Raw genomic sequence first — 23,612 nt, forward strand, 5'->3', positions numbered from 1 at the left:
TTAACTATGAATAGGCAATCTACTATATTGAGACCTTTTTGATGAAAATCAAATAAAATGTAATATTTATTTGATTAACATTAGTTTGGTTTTCAATTCCTATTAGAGGATTTTTTGCTATCAGTGTGTTATTGTGACATACTGTAGAGAAAACAGAAATTTGAAGATGAGTTTTAAATCCTAAAAGAATATTTCCCAAAAATAGAAGATATATCTACTTGACATATCTAAATCTAAAAAAGATTGCATCAAAGAAATTGGTTATTGTATTCTCTTTTGTGCTGACATAAAAAAGTCCAGAAGTCTCTGAAACCTTCACTGTGCTAAATAGATGGATGAAAAGATGTATTATTGAATTCGTAAATGAGAGTGAGCTTTCTATAGGAGTTGGAGCAATGCAGGATCTTCAGTTAATCTACCTTTTCTTTACGTCCTCAAGGTCAAGACAGCCTTTTGCTATTAAGGGACAACAACCATAGTACCTCACATCTGTGTAGCACTTACTTTTCAAAGAATTTATTTTTTCACAGTAACATTGTTAGGAAAATAGGACAGATGCGTTACTTTTATATTCTTCAGAGAATTGTATCAACATGTATTGAATAAAATTTAAGGAAAAAGAGAAGAAAAATGAGCTAGTAAAGAGTGTGAGATTTCAGTGTTTAGAATGGATTATTTTTGCTACAGTTAAAACTTAACTGCTATTTTAATATTATGTTATTGCCATAAAAGTATAACCAAGCCTTTAAGTTTATTATCCACTTTAAGTTTATTATCCTGATAATGTAAACATTATCAGGAAACACAGATAAATGATTTAGCACAGACGTTAATGTCATGAAGGTTTAATACAGATGTTAGTGTCATAAAAGATCTTTCTTTTAAATGTACTATAAAATCAGTATTGTTTTCTCAAGATCTGCAAATAAAAGGTACATGATATGATTGATTACTGAATTAGTATTTTCTGAGCATCATATAGGTATTTTCTCTACAAAAGAAACTCAAAACATATGGTGATATTTTGAGTTTTGTAAATATGATGATACCCTTTAAATTCAAAAAATAAGGTGAAGTTCTGAACTGTAGAATTTAATATTTTGAAAAACAAATTAATATAATTTCATGAATGTTTTATTATAATATTCTATAATTCAATATAGCATATAATTAATAATTTGAATAGATCTCTTATTTAATGCAATTCAAAACTTTTGGAATAAAATAATATAGTGTGATTATTTTAAGAATTAACTAGTTTCTTCTGAACAAATTGAAATCCAAAGGTCACATTTCTGCATGAATTATATTCTTGATGTGTTTGAAGAAACAAACTGTTAATAAGACCTGTAAAACCTGGAAGAAAAGGGAACAATAAGAGATCAAAATTTAATCAATGAGTAATTTGTAAAGTTAACACTATATAGTCACCTAAATGCATATTGTAAAGGGAAAAGGAATCAAAATGGGTGAAAAAATTTCAGAGTAAGGTACATATACTTGTAAATAAGAAACCTGCAAAATGAGTCTTCAAGAATAACCCACCTGTTACCTAGTTCATGTATGGAGGAGAATAGGGAAAAACCCTTAGGTTTTAATTACATGAGCTATCACTGAGCTAGATGCCTTGACAAACTGCTGATGGTTTTCTTGTTGTTGTTATTTGGCATCTTCCTAACTATGTCCTTAAATGTACAAAACTCCTTCTTTTTGTTATAGATAATGAAAAGTGGTATGTAAAGGGCAGAAGATAAAATGGAGCATGGATATTATCCACTCCAGTTTTGTCTTAAAATATTCCAGCATGAGCACAATAAAGAATAAACATTTAAAAACAATGATACTAATGTGTATAAATAATGTCTTGGTTTACTACCATTCTGAGACTAAAATTGTTACCAGCTGAACATATGGAAACTTAGGTCAGGAGCTTCATGGATCAATGCAAGGTCAAATGCCAAATCCTTATCCCATCTGTCAAAAAATGCATTATGTATTTATTTTAGTGGTATAGTAACCACTATAACACTCTATTCACTCTCACTGTTTCTTTGAATCCATAGCCTGCACTTAATAGTCTTCACTGAGACTGGAGAATAGTGTCTTGAATCCTAAGTCTGCAGTTGTTACCTAAAGGTCATGGAATGTGTCTATTTTGCATCTCATTGTATATCAACATGACACACAATAAATGACCTCCTTCCTCCAAATACATTGAATAAGTCAATATATGAGTGAATAGTGGATCTTATGTCAAACATCTGGCTAGATTTCAGAAGTCTGCCAACTTGCAGACTGCCCAAAATCGTGCTCTTACTGCCAATATATGAATATACATATATATATATATGTGTGTGTATATATACATATACATATATATGTGTATATGTATATATACATATAAATATATCAATACATCTATAGATTTATCTTTCTATCTATATAGAAAGAAAGATAAAAAGATAGAGAGATCGGCATTAGAGATCGCAAAGTAATAAAATTATTACCTCCAGGATGACCACTTATTAACAGGCTCCACACACCTGGCTGATTAAGGGATCACCTATACAACTCTAGGTTGTAAAGAGTCTCAAAGTCCCGGCTCCTATTATATGAACTTATCTGATTAGGTCTCTACCTGATCGCTCTGCAGTCTATTCTGTATAGCTTATACTTAATATTTTTCATTTTTCAAGTTAGGATTTTCACCGTCTTTGAAAAATGCATTTATATAGTCTCACTTTGTTTCTTTCATTACATTCTACAATGATTTGTCAATTAAGTGATTTTTATCTTAGGCAAAGTGTGTATCTTTTAATTCATTAACTTATTAATTTTATAATGCAGTTTTATTTTTGGAAACAGAAATGTCACACTGTCCTTGACTGAAATCTTGTTTTTGGTTTCCAACACCATGATGAAACCCTTGCTTTTTAGGAAGTAGTTAGTAAATTCTGCATGAATTGTAATAAACTTTAAAAAATAGATCTTTCCCTAAGAAAGAATGTTTGTAGCACTTAAAGTAGACAGATGCCTGTTGGGATAAAATCAGTTGCAACTTCTTTGATGTTAATTTTTTTCCCTGTGCATTTATAAACTATAAGCAAGTTAAGCGACAAGCAAATGTAATAAAGACTAGTTTTAATGTGGAAAATTTTTTTTTTTCATTTTTAACATATGGACAAAAACTTACCTCTGTAGTTAAAAGTCCAAAGTTAATTCCAATTAAAGTTAACACATTGACATTATACCATGTACTGATTTTATTTTCACAACCCTGAGGAAAAAAAGTTATTCAGATTGACTTAGAGATGGAAATGATCTTATACATAATTCTTTACACAAAATAAAAGGTAAACAGAGATTAGCAATTTACCAAAATCTAAATAGTAAATCAACAAATATCTAACTGGAGACTGGACTTTTAGTCCAGAAAGCTTTGTATGGCAGCAGGACACCTCAGTTGCTAATTCTAAAGTTGCTAAGATGTTATCATGTAATTAAAATCAGAAATTTATTAAGTTTTAAAACGGGATTTTACTCTTCTGCAGACTATTGTAATTCATCAGGTTACAGTAGTCTCCCTGCTTACCCACCAGCAATACTCCCAATGGAGGCCTGAAACCACAGACAGTATGAAACTCTCTAAATGTATTATGTATTTTTCTAGAGATACATAATATAATAAAGTTTAATTTATAAATTAGGCACAGCAAGAGATTAAAAACAATAACTAATAATAAAATAGAACAATTATAACAATATGCCAGCATCACTATTCTTACACTTTGGGGTCACCATTAAGTAAATTAAGGGCTATTAGAATACAGGCACTGTAATACCTCAAAAGTCAGTCTGATAATGAAGATTACTACTAAGTGACTAAGGTTGGGTAGCATCCACAGCATGAATACACCGGACAAAGGGCTGACTCATGTCCCAGTGGAGACAGGGAAGAAAGGCATGAGATTTCATCATACTACTCAGAATGATGTGCAATTTAAAACTTATTTGTTATTTATTATTGGAATTTTAAATCTAATATGTACAATGGTTGAACTTTCAGAACGTGAAACTGCAGATAGGGGTGACTACTGTATATATCATCACCTAAAATGGTTATTTCCCAAATAGTAGATGCTTTTAAAAAATGTATTTACCATTTATTTATTAATTAATTTTGCAATTGAAACAATACATCTTAAAATTAGGATAAGCCTAGCATGTAAACAATACAAAGTATTAGCAGTTCTTGGGAGGGAAATATCTAATTATCTATATTCCACACTCGTAAATCGCAGTTGCTCCAGAGAACCCTTTACTCTTGCTTCTGCCACACTTACCTGAACACATTCGCCATTGCTGGGACCCATTCCCTTCAGTTTTTGCTTACCCTTTTACTTCTGGCGTTATAGCTCCCTAATCAATCATATGCACAAAGGCTTTGACAAAAGTGTCTCCTCTTTCTGCAGGGCTTCTCAAGGAAGACTGGGGAGAAAGACTGATGATATCCCAAGTTTCAAGAATACATAAATCATATACTCCCAGGAAGTTTATTTACTTTTTGTACTATACCTTGGAAATAACACTACAATTTACCTGATTATGTGTTCAGTTCAAGGAAGTGGATTAAGAATGTAGCCACCACAAACAACACTATTTTTATATAAAAATTTGCTCGGAATTCTAAATTGACTTACACAGCAAACAAACAAAATACTATAAACACTTGGAGAAGCCTAGACTTATCTTTACCTCAAGATATGTTGCATTCAGTGGCTCATCACAAAACCATTTTCTTAGAGTAGACTTTGTGCAAGAACATGGCACCTGTCCTGGATTTTCTTTATTCTTATTCTTTATCCAGTCTGTGTAATTATGTTGGCCACAACACTGTAACTAGAAAAACGCTTATATAAATTTTAACATAAAATATTCAAATTATAGTTAGTTATATGAGATTAATATTAAAGTGGTTTCTGTGATGAAGATAACTCATTAATTTTCCCCCACAAATATGCAATGGATTAAATAAATAAGCATATTTGTGTTTATTTGCTTAATTCATTACTTTTTTTTCCCTGCTATTATTGTTGTCAACCATAGCTAAAGATCTCTGCTCACATTAGTGGCATATGGTTGGATAGAATTATTACATCTGAATTTTTAGGATAGAAGATATACTTGATATGCTTACATATAAATGATGCTTATCATCACAATATAAAACTGACAATCACCTGAGCCATATCTTCTTCCTTAACTATAGCAGTTCTCTTTGTATTTATAGAATATGCAGTCACAAATATTTGGCAAACTTGAAAAAAGATTCAGGGTAAGATCTACTTTTCTAGGATTAATGTGGGATGTCAACTTTCAATTTTGTACTGTGTGAAAATTACCATAAAGAACCAAAAGAGGATAATAAAAATAGTTATAGAAATGATCCAACTTTTAAAAAATGTCTCATTTGCAGTGCTGATTCTGGAATCCTATCAAGCAGAGTTAGGAGAATATGAAATAATCAGTTTACATATTTGCCACAGGAAATAAGAAAATGGTGAAGTAAGTAATTGTTTTCTAAGCTTTTATAGGTAATGAAAACATTAGTACTGCCTATGTTTACAAGATATAACAGCAATCTTAGCACAGTTCTAGGAAATGCTGATAACCAAAATAATGCTTGAGATTTAGGTTAGTACTGAAAGTTAGTTTAAACAAACAGACCTACATATATTATCTCAGTTATATTAATGGCTAGTAACTGGAATTTGAAATTTCACTAATAGTAGTATGAGATACAGAATTGTTTTCACGTCATTTTCTGACCATAGGAAGGTTCAATCCTCTGCTGTAAGTTGTCATGCAGTCTGAAAATACAACGCATGTATGGATCACATATGTAAGGGAAAAAGACGATGAGTAAAAGTGTTTTTAAATTACATTTCAATTCTCTTAAGATGTATTTCCATTATTATATGTGCTAAAAATAATAACTATTTTTTGTGTGAGGCATGTAATATACCTGTAAAGGATACAGAATCTAGCGTCAGATTGTGTTTGTTTGAATCTTGGCTCTGACACTTATTAGCTGTGCAATCCTCATTAAATTACTAAATTTCTCAGTTTTTCATCTATAAAATGAGGATAACAGTTCCTATGTTTTATGGTTTGGGAGGATTGAATTAGCTAATATATGCAAAGCACTTACAAAAAAGTTTCAGACTATGTAAATGTTTGCTATTTTTTTTAATTGGGCACTTACTATATTCCAGTGCTGATCTATTTCTGCAAACTATTTGTCCGACAATACCCTTCTCTTACCCTTCCACTGCAGCTGTCCAGAAAAACAACAACAACAACAACAAAAAAAAACAAACAAAAAAACCCCTGCACTGTGAAATAATAATCTTAATAAATTAGCTAAAAAGTATTAGTTGCATTTATGTCCTGGATCCAAGCCTTTCTATATATTCTATATATTACTTCATTTGTTCCTGCCAACTGGAGGTAGGGGTTAATATGCCTATTTTACAGATGTGGAACTTGGGGTTTAAGAGGGTTACTTGTCCAGAGCCACAAAACTATTACACAGCAATCCTGGTATGGAGGCTCAAATGGTAACCACCATGCTGCCAGCAGAGACTACTGCTTAGACTTATCTCCCATCAGGTGCAGCGGGACAGACTATCTCACTTGGCAAAAGACCACCAGCACTTTTCGAGGTGAAACCAAGTTAAGATGCACATCAGTTAACACAGAAAACAGGAGTTACGAAAGGAGGATATAACTCAAGATTTGTAAATGGGGACAATGCCCTTTTGACCAGTTTGTTTCAAAGAAATACAACAAACTCTCATTCCTCTGCCCCTATTCCCTGCCCCAAACTTTTCTCTCTCTGTCCCGCAGTGGTCAACACTGACATCAAATTTTTTTAGTTAATTTCATCTTACTGTTTTCTGTAAAGCATTCATAATAGTCCACTTGGTTATATCTTCAGGCTTATCTTTAGATCCATAGTCAGAAATGACACAATCAATTTTGTCATGCCATAGTTGCCAAACCTGTAGAAAATTGCATTAAAAGTGAAAATATCATAGAAATTTATGCATAAAAATTTCATCAAAATTGATAGTTCCTCAAGGGTACCATCATGAAGATAATATTCAATATTATTTTTCTGTTATCCATTTATTTCTTTTTAAAATAACTTTAACAATCTCAGTGGGTATCAAAGCATATGGTTTTTCAATTTGTAATTTATAGGCTCATTTTATGAGTAAGGAAGAAGTAATGTGCTCTTCTCTCATACTCAGAAAAACACTTTAAAAGTCTTTTAAACAAATCAAAAAGCAAAATAAGTGTCTTGTCAATGGTACCAAGCTTTTTCTGGCAAACTTCAACATTCCTTAATTCCATGGGAGGTCTGTACTATACATTTCATGGCTTATAATTTATTTTATCACTTTAAAAGTTGTAGAAAACTGTAGTTATGCAAATTCTACTTGGTCAGAGAAATAGAAATACATTTTTCTTAGTAAGGGTATATTTAATTCCTTCTCTCTCCAAGCCTGTTTTGCATCTATTAAGTGATGGCCTATATAAATGTCCTCTTTGGATTCTCCTTTCAATTAGTTTTTATATCTTACTGGTTTTCTCATTAATTAAGATGTTAAATAAAATAATTGACTTCTATCTACTATATATTTCTAAAAAATGATTTTTAAATTTTAAATATTATCCTCTCATAATACTATCAGGGCTCAGAACACAATACTCCAAAATATAGCACCTTGGTATGCTGAATATTTTAAGCTCAAAGAAGTTGAGAAAACTACAGAAGCAGGAAGGTCACTGTGTATATGGGACCTTTCTTCTCCTGCCTTTATCCCACGAAGCAGGTCATAAAAGAAGTATCTGACCCATTTCCCCTGAAGGTATATCATAAGATCCTCATTCCAGAGGGGCCCTGTCCTATACCTAGAAGCCAAGAAGCATCTGAACAAACAGGCCTTGCTAAATTTCCCCCAGGTTTATTACCGTTAGATTATATGCGTTTGCCCTCCAATCACACTTTCACATGACTGTCCACAGAAATAGTTTTCATTGGGTCTTTGAGTCTTTATGTTTTGGTTAAGTAAATTTGTTTTGCTTTTTCTTTGTTAGTTTGTCTTTGTTATAGGGATCTCAACCAAGAGCCTTGTCATGAATGAGATATAACTTTATCTCTCCTACAATTCTAACACAGAAATTATCAGATCTGAATGGGGAGAAACAAAACTCTGCAACCTCAAAATCCAGATAATGCAAAGGTAGAATGATTGTTGTAGTAACTTAGCATTTACAAATTTATATAATTTTTATAACGAATTACTAATTTGGTCCTCAATAATACCAAAAGCTAGGAAGAATAGATATTATTCCCATTTTATGAATGGAAATACAGACACTCAGAGAATTTATTTACTTTTGTTTACAAGAAGCTAAGACATTTAAATAAGATCATTTGAATACTAGTCTAATGATTTTTACTGAATCATGTTGTCTTTGAAAATAAAAACTAACTGGTGAGAATATTACAATAATTATAAAAGGCCTACAAGCTAAACTCTTACTCAGTTACTTATATATTTGCATTTTAATACATTTAAGAAAATTAGAATAATGTCAGGGAGGATTTAGACCTATTTTATTCTGCTTATTTTTAATTAGAATAAAAAAATATATAGTGCTGTTGGCAAAATTATAAAAAAAATAGTGCTGTTGGCAGTGTGTGGGGGATAAAACTTATGGCCTTGTATAGTTTCTAAAGCATTATTCGGGAGATCTAGACTACGAATACAAATGACAACTTCATACATAAGTACTTTCATGTATAACCTAATGTATAAGTAAAATTCTCTTACACTTACTCAATTTGGTAAGCATTGATTAAAGGCCTAGTGTATCTTCCACACTGAGTTAAGTACTGGAAATGACATAAAAGATTTAGAGGCTCTTAAGAACTTAAGCCAGTTTGAATGCAGAAAACAAACTGATGTCAACAAAGCTGTTAGCTCTGGGGTCAGCAAATGAGTATTTGAGTCCAGGCTCTGTCACTTGGCCATGAAATACTTTAACAAGCATTTCTCATCACAAAGCCTCAGTTTTCTCTTCTAAGGACTTTACAGTTTCTAGGCGTTGCTGTGAGGATTAATAATATGACGCCTATAGTGTTTATTACAGTCTCTGGCACATGGTAGTTATTCATTAGTTCTTATTCTAATATATAGAGAGATTCAGGAGTCTGTGCGTAACACTGAAGCAAATATGGGTAACTCTGATAAACTATATTTACCTATTGATAACTCTTATGTCTCATATTTCTGTTCTATCATCAGGTTCAAAAGTTTGAGGCTGAGAGATTGGGATTTGGTGTTTTGCCACCAAAACAGCTTTCCAAAACTTACCTGCTGTGGCCAAAATACTTTTAAAACTCCCATAAACACACACACACACACACACACACACACACACACACGCACACACAGATGATTAACTGTCCAGTAAAGAATGAAGTTGAAGGGCAATGGTGTCATACAGGAAAGATTTTTTTTTTGAACTTTGGCCATTGCAGAGGAATGTAGATAGATATAAAGAAAATCTAGGAACCATATCAATTAATCAGAGCTCTTTTAAGATTAATTAAGGTGAGGAAAGAGAACTCTTAAGTGACTACTTTACAAATGCAACTTGATAAATTTTCAGTTAACGACAACTCTGTAAGGTAGACAAGTATTATATTTTACAGATGAAGACATTGGCTCAGAGCCGTAAAGCAGCTTGTTGATCTCTAACCATATTCATGTCTGTATGACTTCGAGTACGTGCTGTTTTTACTATAGGACATTAATCTCCCATGATACAAGACATACCTTCAATAAGCTGAAATATTGAAATGTCTTAAAGAAGTTAAAATAACTGTAGGTTGTAATAGGTAACTTTTATTGCCCAAAAGCTTTTTCAGGCTTATTATATGCTTTTTTGAACTAAATTTGATAAACCTAAATCTTGCTCTAATTAATTTAATCACTCATCACCCTACCTGTGGAAAATATAGGAATTATTTAGTATGTCTTAAGTGAATTGCTCAATTTCAAATTAGTTATAGTCTAAATTTGTTTCTTTGCAAAAACATATTACAGTGATTGGGTCAGTAGTGGTAGTCAGAGTCGGTAGGAGGAGAAGGGGAGGAGGATATAAAAATTTGGACTCCTAAATCTCAATACCATCTCCTCTTCCCCAATACTGTTTGATATTTAAAACTACTTTTTAATCATATGCAAATGGAGTTAAAGGCAAGTTTCCCTATCTACCTCTTTCAATCTGGACTCCTGGCCCCTTCCTCTACTCTAGTACGTTCATTGAATATTATTTTCCCCTAAATACATTTACCTTCGACTTTTAATATAGGCTCAGTGGTCTCAGTACTCTAAGGTATCCAATTTCCTTTACAGTTCAAATAACAGGATGCATTGATAAGGATTTGTTTTCCATACCTCCTCTTTCTTTGTGAAGATGAATGCTGAAAGTACAATCTGAACACCAAAGGCCCACGTTATCAATACTGCATACTAAAACAAAAGAAAAATAGGGATGATTACTATGCTTCTAATATATTTTGTATGCCCAAATAATGGGAAAATGCACACCACTGGAAATATGCAACCATAAACTATATATGGGTATTGTTGATGCTTCCTGCTTTCATAAATATGAGTGCAATTAGTGAAATAGCAAGGCAAAGTAAAAAAAAAATGAACATTTGTATAAGAATAAAACAGAAAAAGTGATAATAATTAATGAGCACGTTGGTCCAATACAGTTGTCAATGACACCATCTTAATTCAGTTCTAAAACTATTATAGAGTGATTTTAATTATCTTCACCTCACACTATTTTGCTAAAACTAGAGAACTACCAAATTCGTGACCTACTATTTAAACATACGCAGAAAGTAGAAAGTATAACAAAAGCAACTGCAATAATAAACTTAAATCTGTATGTACAATTGGGCTATTTCCTGAAAGCTGAAAATACTTCTATCCACACCAAATAAAATAATTTTTACATTTATTAGACTATTTTTTTAAAATATGGACACTTTAGTCTTTTTCATCATAGCTGCTGTCAACCTAAAAAAAGCACAAAATAAAATTAAAGAATAAGAAATAAAGATTATCGTCCAGATTGCATGAAATGGCAAACTACCAGTTCATTCTGTGAGGGCAGGGTAGAGAGAGGCATTTAGCAGCAAAAAGGGAGAGATTTACATAAACTGCTTGGAAACAGAGTGTATTGGTTTCAAAGTTTCAAAGCCAGAGTTGTTGCCAGTTCACTGGTAGAGATGCCATGACTGGGCAAGTGCTCTTCCAAAACATCTGATCTGAGTTACTGCAGTCCTAAGGAATATCTAGTTATAAACCTTATCAAAGCAGGAGATGACTGAAGACAGTTTCTAGCTGGAGGTTTTCAGAAAGTCCTTAAAAACAGTATTTATTTCAGGCATATAAGCATGAGCCTCCTCTCTTTTGGGCTTTTCTGGCCCTGATTCTTTTTTTGTTGCTGTTGTTCTAACAAAAGTGATTTCCTGCTAGTATCTGCAACTTTTACACAGCATATATTAATATATAAGATTTAGAATTCAGCTGGGCATGGTGGCTCACGGCTATAATTTCAGCACTTTGGGAGGCCGAGGTGGGTGGATCACTTTAGGTCAGGAGTTCAAGACCAGACCAGCCCCCGTCTCTACTAAAAATACAAAAATTAGCTGGGAGGGAGTGGTGGCGCACACCTGTAATCCTTGCTACTCAAGAGGCTGAGGCAAGAGAATTGCTTGAACCTGGGAGGTAGAGGGTGCAGGAGCCGAGATCGTGCCACTGCACTCCACACTGGGCAATAGAGCAAGACTCTGTCTCAAAAAAAAAATTGAATTCATAGTAATTTAAAAAGTAAGTGGTCTGAATATTTACCAAGCAAAATGTAAGTACTAATGATTTACTGTTAGTATTATTTATTTACTTTTTACTTAGCTCTCACAGGGATAAAAATTATTTACACACATTTTAAACATTAAATAATTTAAAATATCAGATCAAAATTTTCTTCTTGGCATAAGTTATGTTTCCTAGTTTCAGGGAAAAAAAATTTCACAGACAAAAACATGGTCTTACATCTATTTAGATGTTTAGATTTTTAAATTCTAAATGCACTATCTCACTTAATCTTTTATATTAATAAGGGATTTGTAGAAGCAGGAAAAATTGTAGGAAACTTTTTTTTTTTTTTTTTGAGATGAAGTTTCGCTCTGTGGCCCGGACTGAAGTGCAGCGGCGCAATCTCGGCTCACTACAGCCTTCGCCTCCCAGATTCAAGTGATTCTCCTGCCTCAGCCTTTCTAGTAGCTGTGATTACAGGTGCCCTCCACCATGCCAGGCCAATTTTTATGTTTTTAGTAGAGATGGGGTTTCACCATGTTGGCCAGACTGGTCTCCAAGGACTGACTTCAGGTGATCCTCCCACCTTGGCCTTCCAAAGTGCTAAAAATGATAGGAGTGAGCCATTGCACCTGGCACATGAAACAATTTGTTAAATTACTGGTAATCTTAGATTAGAGTAGGTGTATGTAAAATCACCTTTAAGACATGGAATATTACCATGTCTTAATTAGACAATGGTAATTAGACAATTGGTAACTACCAATTAGATTGGTAATATTTGCCCATAAATTGACTGTGTGAATGAATTAATTTGGTTCAGGGAAAAATATATTCATCAGAAAAGTATTGGTTAATTCAGAGGAGAATAGCAAAAGTGTCACGATGGTCAAATTAGCAGTACCCTTCCAGGGAATGTCCAGAAGGGACGGATGGTGGCATCTTGGCTCCAGGCCCTAACCTGTCAGATCCTATGTTCATGTATATATCCTTATGATGGTGTCTATCAGGCTTTCTCATTCAGATTCCATTAATACTTGAATCATGTGAGGCAAAAACTTAGAAAATGTTTGTTTTTCTCCCTCTACTTTCCCCTTTTCTTTCCTACCTCTACCCCATACATTGTATAAGCAGTAGGCTCTGCATTTCCTTTGCCTACATGGAAATTTGTGACAAGAAGAAAAAAAACAACATTTTCTTGCAAGCCATTTCTGTCCTGGTCACTATAATCAAATTCTGAAGCTCAGTGAGAAAATTAGGCTAAGGATCCTAGACAGAGAGAAAGATAAGGTTTGAGAAGAGAGGGTTGGCCTTGGAGGAGATTAAGAAGAGACAGTAAAATCTCTTCTTGGACTAAAAAGATTTTGAGACGGATTCTGGAAGTCTGTGGGTTTCCAGAGCAACAGAGCATAGTTGTTGGAATCCTGGCACTTCCCTGGTAAGCTGGTAAGGCTCCAGAGGGAAATCAGGGTCCATATCTAAAATGCCTGTGCCAGGGTAATATTCAAACAAGAGTAACTATTAATAGGCAGCAGCTGATTCCTATGCCAGGTGTACCTCCTAATTGCTGTGCCATTAGGGAGGTCTGACTGTCTCAGGGAAGGAAGACTGAAGGAATGGAACTGAGGTACTGGTTATTTACCAATATTTCACAAAAGGGTTTCACTGGTATGCCTGTACTGGTAAATACTGGATGAATAGCAGGCTACATTTGCCATCCACAGCCATTTAAAGAGCAGAGTGAGTAGACCTGAAGAGACCATGTGACCTGGGAAAGTTAGTGTGTTTGTTGTAAATGGCATAGACTGATAACTAGCATCCAGGGTGACTAACCACCCAGACTTTCAGTGCTCCACAAAAGCTGAGTATCTCTACATTCTTCCTGGTAAGGGACAAAATGACAGCAGCTGAACTTCCTATCTGCTTGGCTGCAAATTAAAATCAAGTTGATTTAGAGAAAAATGTAAAGGCTATATTTCATCTGAGTGTGTGAATTGTGATCCATACCTGCCATATGTATGGTAACTGGCTCATGTCCAGGTCAATACTCTGAAATATAATTTGTCTTTTCACATCAAAAGCCTCAAGAGAAATAGTGTGCAAGCCAGATGCCAGAGTCTGCCTCTTTCAGTAGAGTTCCCATTTACAAATAAAAATTTGTGATCTCAATTATAAGTTACCTTTCATGGCAATGACAGACACTAGGAACTAATAAAGAGAGGATGGAAAGAGGGGGGCAAGGGTTGAAAGAGTAACTACTGGGTACTATGTTCACTATCTGGGTGACAGGATCAGTTGAAACCCAAACCTCAGCATCGTGTAATATACCCATGTAACAAACCAGCACATGTACCCCTAATATAAAATAAAGGTTGAAATTATAAAAAAATTAATTCATGGGAGGCCGAGGCGGGTGGATCACGAGGTTAAGAGATCGAGACCATCCTGGTCAACATGGTGAAACCCCGTCTCTACTAAAAATACAAAAAATTAGCTGGGCATGGTGGTGCGTGCCTGTAATCCCAGCTACTCAGGAGGCTGAGGCAGGAGAATTGCCTGAACCCAGGAAGCGGAGGTTGCGGTGAGCCAAGATCACGCCATTGCACTCCAGCCTGGGTAACAAGAGCGAAACTCCGTCTCAAAAAAAAAAAAAAAAAAATTCACACATAGGTTACCTTTCCTCATGTATTGCCCACAAAGAGAAAAATATGCTGACTATAGAACATGTCTCTTTTACCCTGATTTACTACATTGCTCACTGACTTGAATAAACTTTATTCTAATTCTAGCCTTCAGATTCTTAAGTTTGGTGAATTGTAGTTTACCCTAGGAGATGGATTCCTATTAGGTCTGTGTTAAAAATGAAATGTTCAAATGTGCTGAGATACAGATTCAATTCGTAGAAAACTCACTAAGAAAATCATACCTGGAAAAGTGACTTTGTTAGAGGGAGGAGGGTGTGCTTCATTTGTATTACTCTAAGGACATACTCTACTGCAATGCCACAGTAACATAAATCATTATTCATTTGTGTAACTTAGATACTTAAACATCTAAGATAAAAATTCAAACTACTGATGTGAAATACGTACCATAATTAGGAGCCATCTGATTTTGTTGTGAATTCCTATGTAACCCAAAAGACAAAAAAGAACAGTAGAAGATCCCATTCCAATCAAAATTTGAGAAATAGATACTATAAGGTGATTATTTTCATCTGTGAAAAGCACAAAGTTACTTATTATGAAGTGGTATTTTTAAAAATTTTCTATTTAATAATAATTTCAGCAACCAAAAGTTTTTCTAAGCAGCTGTTGCCAAACCACTAGGATTCTCTCTCTCTCTCTCTCTCTCTCTCTCTCAATTTTTGACCTCATGTACCACCTCTTACTTTTAGAATCAACTTTCTTCCTTTTCTCACATGAAGAGAATTTCTTAAATTTCAGAAGATCTCTTTACCCTTATCTTCCTTGTTTTCTATGACGGAAGAAAATTGTTTCTAAGATCTCCTCTATGTCTAATGTATATTCAAACATTCATGGATTTAATCATTCATCAAAAAACTTTAGAAACTAATATGTGTGATTTAGATGTATACACCCTGAATTTATTGCTAATATGATCCCTTTCAAACTATATTTTATTTTCTCCCATCTAGAATGTGAGCCCTCAGTGCCAGAGATTATACATATTTATCCAGTCAACAGGCTGACTGCTGAATGCTTGGTGCTGTGGAATAGACAGCAGGACAGTAAATGCTCAACAAATAATTCTTTTAAAAAAAGAAGGATGGATAAATCAATTAAATATGTGGGGGGGGGTGTTATGGGAGAACAGTGTAGGTGGTGGTGTGCTAGAGAGAGCTTATACTGGCTCATAAAAGCCAATTGCGATATTTCCAGGAAATCTGAAAACCAACTGAATTCACTTTGACATCTTGAAATTGGCCACTGGGGAACTGTTTAAACCATGGAAATGGGCAGATGCCGTAAATCAAGACTCTCCATTCCAGAACTGGTTGTTAAATGTCGGCCGGCATACTATAGGAAAAGAGGCACCTAAGCCAGTTGGGGAAGAAGGTTAGAAGGTTTGGGCAAGGTTGCTGGAAAAGGTAACATCTGAGCATAGGCTTTATTGATCATTGGAAATATCTAGGTTGGAATGGTGCAGCATTTCTGAGACATACAGCAGCATAGTGTGCATAAGAAACTCAACTTTGTTGGCACATACAGTTGGAGTCAGATGAGACTAAAAAGGTTTGCGGGGGTGAAATTATAGGCACTTTGTTTTTCAGTCTTCCTCACTAAAATAAAGCTCCATGAGAATAGGAACTTTATTTTGTTGTTCACTACCATATCCTCAGCTCTTAAGACAGTGGCTGACACACAGAAGATGCTAAGTAACGTTTGCTATATGAGTAAATAATGGCAATGGGGAGTCAGGTAAAAGCTTTTAATAGGAAAGTTACATGGTTAAAATTGCATTTAAAATTTTATTTTTAAAATGACAACTAATAATTGTACATATTCATGGGTGTTGTTTTGATACATATAATATATATAGTTGATCAGATCAGTGTAATTAGCATATCTGGTCATCTCAAGCATGCATCATTTCTTTCTGTTGAGAATATTCAATATTATTCTAGCTATTTGTGACTATGTAATACATTATTGTTAACTACAGTCATCCTACAGTAATATAGAACACTAGAACTTTTTTCTCCGATCTAGCTGTAATTTTGTAGCCTTTAACAAATCTCTGCAACTGATTAAGACTTTCAGAGGGAATGCTGGACAACACTTAATAAATTCTAAAGAAATACTGCCACCTGCTGAATAAATTGTGTATACAACTGTTTAAAACGGAATGTCTATTTCACTGAGAAAAACAAAAATACATACCAAAAGCTGTTAAAAAATTATTTCTGTCTAATAAAAGCCATGCACCAAATCCCATGAATAAAAGTCCAAGAACCTAGAAAAAGAATGTCAATGCTTATTTTTTATAATTGCCTATACAATAGATTACATTTTCTTTAATATACAATCATGAAGATTCTTACCAAGAAAGCTCCATTAATGAGATTAAGAAAGTACTTAATAATTATTGTTTTGTTATTTTTTAACATTCTTTTTCTTCCAGGATACTGATGATTCTGAAAGACAACCACAACTTTTTTTTTATAAACATTTCACAAAACAGCTTTAAGTATTTCTCCCTATTCGTGTTCTTTATTTGCACATTTTTCTTCTTGAATCAGTTATCAGTGTAGCATACTCCCATTCCTAAATGAAAGGAAATATTGAAGGTATCTTGAAACTGTATGTTTGTCTGCATTTTTTTGACTAGAGAGTATCTGCACTTAAAATAATAAAAATATATCTGCAATGCTTTGACTAGGCAATCAAGACTAAGAAGACATTTATATAAAAGTCAATAAGCAGCTTTACCAAAAATCCTGCAGTTTTCAGAAAGTATATTTTGTTTTCAGTCTTATTGTATTTTTTAAATTTTTATTTTAATCCCAACAATTAGATGGCTGGGACATTTTCCAGTTTAATACCTCTTGTTATCCTGGCTGGAAAGTTTTCCTCACTTCTGCTTGCCCTTTCCCTTTCTCAGAATAGTATTAGCTCCTCATTGAGGTGTTGTTTGGAGATCTTTCTCTAAACCCAATTTGTTGCCTCTCAAATTTCTCATTGATCTGTCTTCTTCCCCACAGAGAGTCAAGGGTATTTAAATGGCGAGATAGGCCTTATATACCATTGTAATCTCCAAGTTTAGTACACACTAGGTATTTTATATATGTTTGTTGAATGTATGAATGGATAGATATATTAAATTACTTAATTCATCTATAATTTAGTTTGGTATGCAGTATAAAAAACTCAATTAAAGTAGCTTTCATTAAAACTTATTTTCCAGATAGCCAATTTTCCTAAAACTTTCATGGAAAAATACATACTTACTCCATTGGGTTTTGGTGCTGTTTAGTAGAGATGAAAGTTTCAGATCTAATTGTATGTTCCAAGATTTTCTCTTTTCTATTTTCATTGTTTTAATTCTAACTAGCGCTATACTTTTAAACGTACTGAAGTATACAATGTTTTAATATATATGGTAGATGATTGACATGATAGAAGCAGATTTAGCAAGATTATTTTAAAGCTATTTGTATGTCCCTAATTAGGCAGAAAGCAATTTGTTTGTTGAATTGAAGGATGCTTTGAAAAGTAGAAAAATAAGAGATGTCTGCATTAGTCTATGTACTACCTTCCCTACTTTACTGTAAATCATATTCCTCCTAAAATCTCCCAGTGTTCTCAGTTTGAGGAGTCACTACAGGTTACATATTCTACCTATGTTTTGAATTATTTTGCTGTCATTTTCTTTTTCTGCTTTCCATCCTATTGTCTTATTCCTTCATTCCTCTAGTGTTTGGCAGGTTTTGATGGGATACTCAGACTGCCTGATTTTTATTTCAGTTTATTTCAAAGATGCATTAAATCTACATTTTCAGTTCAAATTCTGTTTACTGCAGCATGTGGAAAGCTCCCCCACAGCCTGAACAAAAAGATAGGCACAAGGTCTTGGCCTCTGTCTATGAACAAGAAAGAGAATGGAGATTAATGAACCAGAAAGCTCAGAAGTAACTCTGATGTGAAATATTGAAGGCATGGACTTGAGTGTTGATGTGGTAATAATTAGCATGTTAGGTAGGGTCAAGCTGAAATGCTTTTTCAAAGGACCCAAATATAGAGGGAAACTTTTATTTATCCCTTAGTTCAAAGTAGGTGATCTATTCTCTTCTAGGAAATCACGTAGAAACTTGGGGCTAATGCCAGCCTGTTCAATATGTGCTTCCAAATTGTCTCCAGGTGGCATCTTTATAGCTAGCAGAAAGAAAAGGGGATGAGTAAACTCAGGGATGCATCTTTTAAGCAAGTCAGGTTGAAGTTGTAAACTTCTCTTCTGTTGATATTCCACCAGCACAGACTTGGTCCCACAGCAGTACTCATCTTCAGTTGAAGGCAACCATGTACCCCAAATAAAGAAAAGAAGTTAATTAGAGTGGTGACAGTCAAACAAAATGCCAGTCAGAAAAGGGCAGTTACAAAAGATAATTAGGAAAAAAGAGAGCTTGGATAAAGTTTTAATATGTTTTACTATAGAAAACAAAGACAATTATAAAGATTCCTATAGAATGGGAAAATAAAAGAATAATGGTAGTCACTGGAAATTTAAAAATTGGGGAAATGGTTTCAAAGAAAAATTCATAAATTTAATATTTCACAATTGAATTTGAAGTGGTAAAGTATATGTCTCTTAGGCACTGTAAATGAAGTTCAGATAAATGGGTAGCATAAGCTATACAGCCTTGAAAGCCATGGAGAACCAATGTAATGGGTGTGAATGAAAGAGAACATGGATTGTATATAGATGTAAATGGGCAGAGGTTTGATGGTAGAGAATGAAATGATACAATGAATAATTTGAAATTGTTAAAGCAGATTTTTACAAACTGAGAAGACAATCAAAGCATGGTCTCATGGAAACCAATAGAGAAAGACATTTCTAGATCATGGTGTCATATCATGATGTTACATGATATAGAAGTCAAAAGGAGTGAGAATTTAGTAAGATCAAAGGTAAGGAAGATGTTTATGGTAATTTAGAAATAGTAGGTCAAGGCTACAAAGTTAAAATACAACAAACTGTGCATCCAAGCAACAAGACAAAGAAGCCCATGACTATGTTTACAAAGAATGGTAACAAGAGATGGTCATGTGTTGGCTGTTTCAGCCATAAGCTCCACATAATGGAAACAATGTCAATGAGAAGAATGATGTGTCAACACAAAGATTCATGATATGTTAAGTGCAGTTCTTATTTAAATATTTGTAATGTGAAAGATCTATATTTTCTTTTGCTATAAACAGAGAATTTGTTTCCAATTTAATTAGATAAGGTCCGTATGTGTCCTTTCTTTTGTTCAGTTCCTGACTAATTAATTGATGGTTCAACAGCAGAGATGCCATAGGAATGGACAACTTAGAATCATTAATCTATTCATAGGTATAATTTTTCCTTAATTTAATAAACTCTAATTGCTTGTTGTTATTGTTTTTTATATTCTTTCTAAGTTCCAAGAGATGGGAGCACACAAATGAATAACTCAGAGAACATCAAGGAGTCAAATATTAAAACCTGTGGCTGACTCTGAATTATGTGTTGAGGTGAGGACAGGAAATAAAGGAAATAGGTAAGTTTCATAGTGAAGATGATTTTGAGAGGACTCTTGAAGGAGGATTATGAAGGTTCTAGTTAGACAAAAATGGGAGAGAGGTAGGAAATATTCAAGACAGAGGGAACAATGTAAAGTTCACAAGCTTTACAATGAGATGTAAGGAGGAACAGATCAGCGTGGCAAGAGATGAAAGATAAAGTAAAAGAAGTAGACTCGGTAAAGATTGTGACAAATCTTGTGTGCTTTACTAAAGATTTTTTTTTTTCTGAAAGTAATAGGGAGCCATAATTCTGGAATAAATGTGGAAGCCAAATTAGAAAATACACTTAAGACAGGGAAATAATTTATAAAGCTAATGCATTAGTTCGTAAGAGAAAAATGTGGTCTAAACTGCAAAATGGCTACGGGGATGGAAACAGTATCAGAATATGAGAGATGTAGCAGGAAATAGGATTGCCAGCATTGGGAAAACCAAGAATCAAAGTTGGCACTTAAGTCTTTAGAAACTATATAATTAAACTCTGGGCATTATTTCATATACTTCAATGTGTCATTTAAATTGATTCCTTATTAGATAAAGACTCAGGAAGGCAAAATTACTTGCCAAAGGTCACTAAGTTAATAAATGGCAGAGATGAGATTTGAATCCAGAGATAGAACCCACACTCTCAATAACCTTCCCAAGCCCCAGTGTCATCATCTGTAAATGCAGCTTATAATAGTACATGCCTCAAAGGGATGTTGTGAAAATTGGATGAGAATATGTTTGTAAAGCACTTAGCCCAATGCCTGGCATGATGTAAGTTATGAATCTTGTTATACCATATCTCAGTATAGAAATACTAAGATTATACAAGAGTCATGCATGTGAGGATGGGTAATGGGATGGAAACTGTGGGAAGGTGATAAATTCTCAATTTTCTGTGAAGTAGTTGGTCACGACAGCTGCTGGGAGGAAGAACAAAGAGTTAGAGAGAGAATCTGAAGGCTTGAGACAAAAGTGGTACAAGAGAAGGAGAGGTCTAGGAATACAATATGAGGCACTATGAGGTACATATTAAAGTATGTTTACTCAATAATCACTGTGCCTCAAGAAAATTAAACAAAGAAATATGTGCTATGCAGCTATTTTGAAGATGACAATAATATTCTGGAATATTTAAATTATATCACTGTCATATAAAGAATAAAGCAGTTGTTGAAAAATGGTATTAAACTAAAATGATTTCACTACTCAACATTTTCAAAGAAATATTATTCTTGTCAGATAGCAAAGAACAATTATCTCTCATTCTTTCATTCTCTCAATAAATATTTATTATGTGCTCTCTAAAGGAAATATGTATTGTTTAGTCAATAGGGTATAAATCAACCACACCTACAAATTGTTTTCAAAATTTAAATATAATGAAGTTAACATGTTCAAAAGAAACAAACTTCTATTCAGGTTAAAGGGTCATAGGCAAACTAGCATACTCAATCTGAAGTTATCAATCTGAAGTTGCCATTTCTAGGAAGACTGAAATTAAAATGGACTTCTAAATGCTACATGGTTGATAAACAATAAAGAAAAGCAACTAATGCATTATTTCCAAAATTATTTGATTACAAAAACTAGTTATTCAAAATTAATTTTGAAATTGATTATTAAAGAATTTATAATTTTTAGAAGTCTGAATAGTAATCACAAATAAAACTAATCTTAAGATTCTTACATGTGAACTTCAACACAATATGAAAATCTACTTTAGATGAAGAGTTTGAGGTTCCAACACAGTAGCTCATACCTATAATCCCAGGGTTTTGGGAGGCCAAAGAAGGAGGATCACTTGAGTCCAGGAGTTGGAGGTTAGAGTGAGCTATAATTGTACCACTGCACTCCAGCCTTGGCAATAGAGAGAAACACTATCTCTAAGAAAACAATAAAAAATAAATAATTTTAACAGTCTATAAATCAGTAATAAAACCAAACTTAAAGAACAAATGCCATTTGAGCATGGACTATGATAATGAAGATACTCTGAACTTGATTAGACCTGAAACCAAGAATAGTTTATTATTTTTTAAAATTATCTTTCTGAAAAAGGACCCTAATATGTATGCTTTTAATATGAAAAGTCTATTAACTTCTCACTTTATATTATTAGTTCTTATGTTGATGCAATTTAAGTGTATTGTTACCAGGAAATGTAGTCTATTTTTTTTCCAGAGGCTCAATGAAATATTTGCTTTTAGCTTATTTTATAGCAGATATCTTTTAAAATTATTACTACTTCCTTTTAGAATTTAATGCCTTGTTTGCAAACTTTAAAAGAAAATTAAAAACTGTTATTAATTAAAATGTCATTTTGTAAACTATATGTTTGCTCCACAAAAAACAATAAATTATGTTAATATTAAATAGCATGGCATAAACTTAGAAATTAAGGCTTTATATTGAAATACTATCTGTCAATATTTTTATAGTAAAATAGTTCCAGAAAATAATTTTTCAAATTTCACACCCACACCCCTTCAGTTTAGAGGTTTTTGATGGGCACTGATTGATGATTGATTTTTAATTTTTTTCTTTCTTAAAAAGCTGTTGTCATAGAAGCCAAAAAACTTATTGCCTTCCCCTCTATACTTCTTCGCACAAATCACGGTTTAGGATTAAGGTTTTGTGTAATGTACAACTTATATACATGGGCAAATCACTAGGTGGAAAAATAAATATAGGTAGCTAAGAAACAATTTAAACAATTTAGAGATGAGGTTACATCTTCTTGGGTAATTATAACAAAATTTCATTTCATTAAATATTTTCCAAAAGCATTTAAATATTAAAATCTACCTGTAAAAACACTTAAGTTCTTCATCCAGCCTCTGAAATGCTGCGTTCAATTTAGAAGCGAGATAGTTTGTCCTTCTGGAGCACCTGTAAGGAAAAACCGGTCTCTCTTCCTTGGGATTGGCTGTTGCCATGGTTACTCTTGTGTTTCGAGGCTATGGGCGCTGTTTTACAACCAAGCTGAGGAGCCTTGCTGCTCGGGGGGTGAGCTGGGGCCCTCAAGACCGGGATTCATACTGAGGGAGGTGAAGCAAATGTGGGAACTCCGGCCGAGCCGGGACCCTCTCTGCCATGGTCAGGCTTCCGGGGAAAGGGAGAGACCGCGGTTCCGGGGAAGGCTGCGCGACTCTGCGAAGCTCTAGGCTCCCTTCAATTCTGGAGATTTTGGGTGCTCACTCAAAACTTAAAGGAGCTGCCTTGGCTATGTGGGGAGCATTCGATGGTTACTCACTCACCGTTCCCCACAAACCAATTGACATTCTTTTCCTTCCTTCTTTTCCTTCTTGTCTCCCTCCTTTCCACTCTTACTTTTTCTTTTTCTTTTTTTTTTTTTTTT

At 33.8% G+C, this 23,612-nt stretch overlaps 2 protein-coding genes across 6 annotated transcripts in view; one reads left to right on the top strand and one right to left on the bottom strand.

Moving 5' to 3' along the window:
• Positions 1–1,118: 1,118 nt before the first annotated feature.
• Positions 1,119–23,128, bottom strand: TSPAN19 (tetraspanin 19). Its single transcript, XM_017506821.2, has 9 exons — positions 23,060–23,128; positions 17,041–17,133; positions 16,880–16,952; positions 15,068–15,192; positions 10,539–10,613; positions 6,954–7,064; positions 4,756–4,899; positions 3,194–3,277; positions 1,119–1,356 (listed from the first exon to the last, which is right to left on the bottom strand). Exons 2-9 carry the CDS (start codon positions 17,104–17,106, stop codon positions 1,288–1,290), a joined length of 747 nt encoding a protein of 248 aa, XP_017362310.1. The 5' UTR covers positions 17,107–17,133; positions 23,060–23,128; the 3' UTR covers positions 1,119–1,287.
• A 36-nt stretch (positions 23,129–23,164) lies between these two features.
• LRRIQ1 (leucine rich repeats and IQ motif containing 1) overlaps positions 23,165–23,612 on the top strand; it is a 233,659-nt gene continuing 233,211 nt past the window's right edge. For 4 of the 5 annotated variants that reach the window (XM_017506824.2, XM_017506826.2, XM_017506827.2 and 1 more), the window contains exon 1: positions 23,165–23,260. The gene's annotated coding sequence lies outside the window, so the exon portion shown is untranslated. The remainder of the gene's footprint in view (positions 23,261–23,612) is intronic. The other variant, XM_037730804.1, reaches the window with a different exon arrangement.

Source organism: Cebus imitator, unplaced genomic scaffold (assembly GCF_001604975.1).
Source record: "Cebus imitator isolate Cc_AM_T3 unplaced genomic scaffold, Cebus_imitator-1.0 Scaffold362, whole genome shotgun sequence".
Lineage (NCBI taxonomy): Eukaryota > Metazoa > Chordata > Mammalia > Primates > Cebidae > Cebus > Cebus imitator.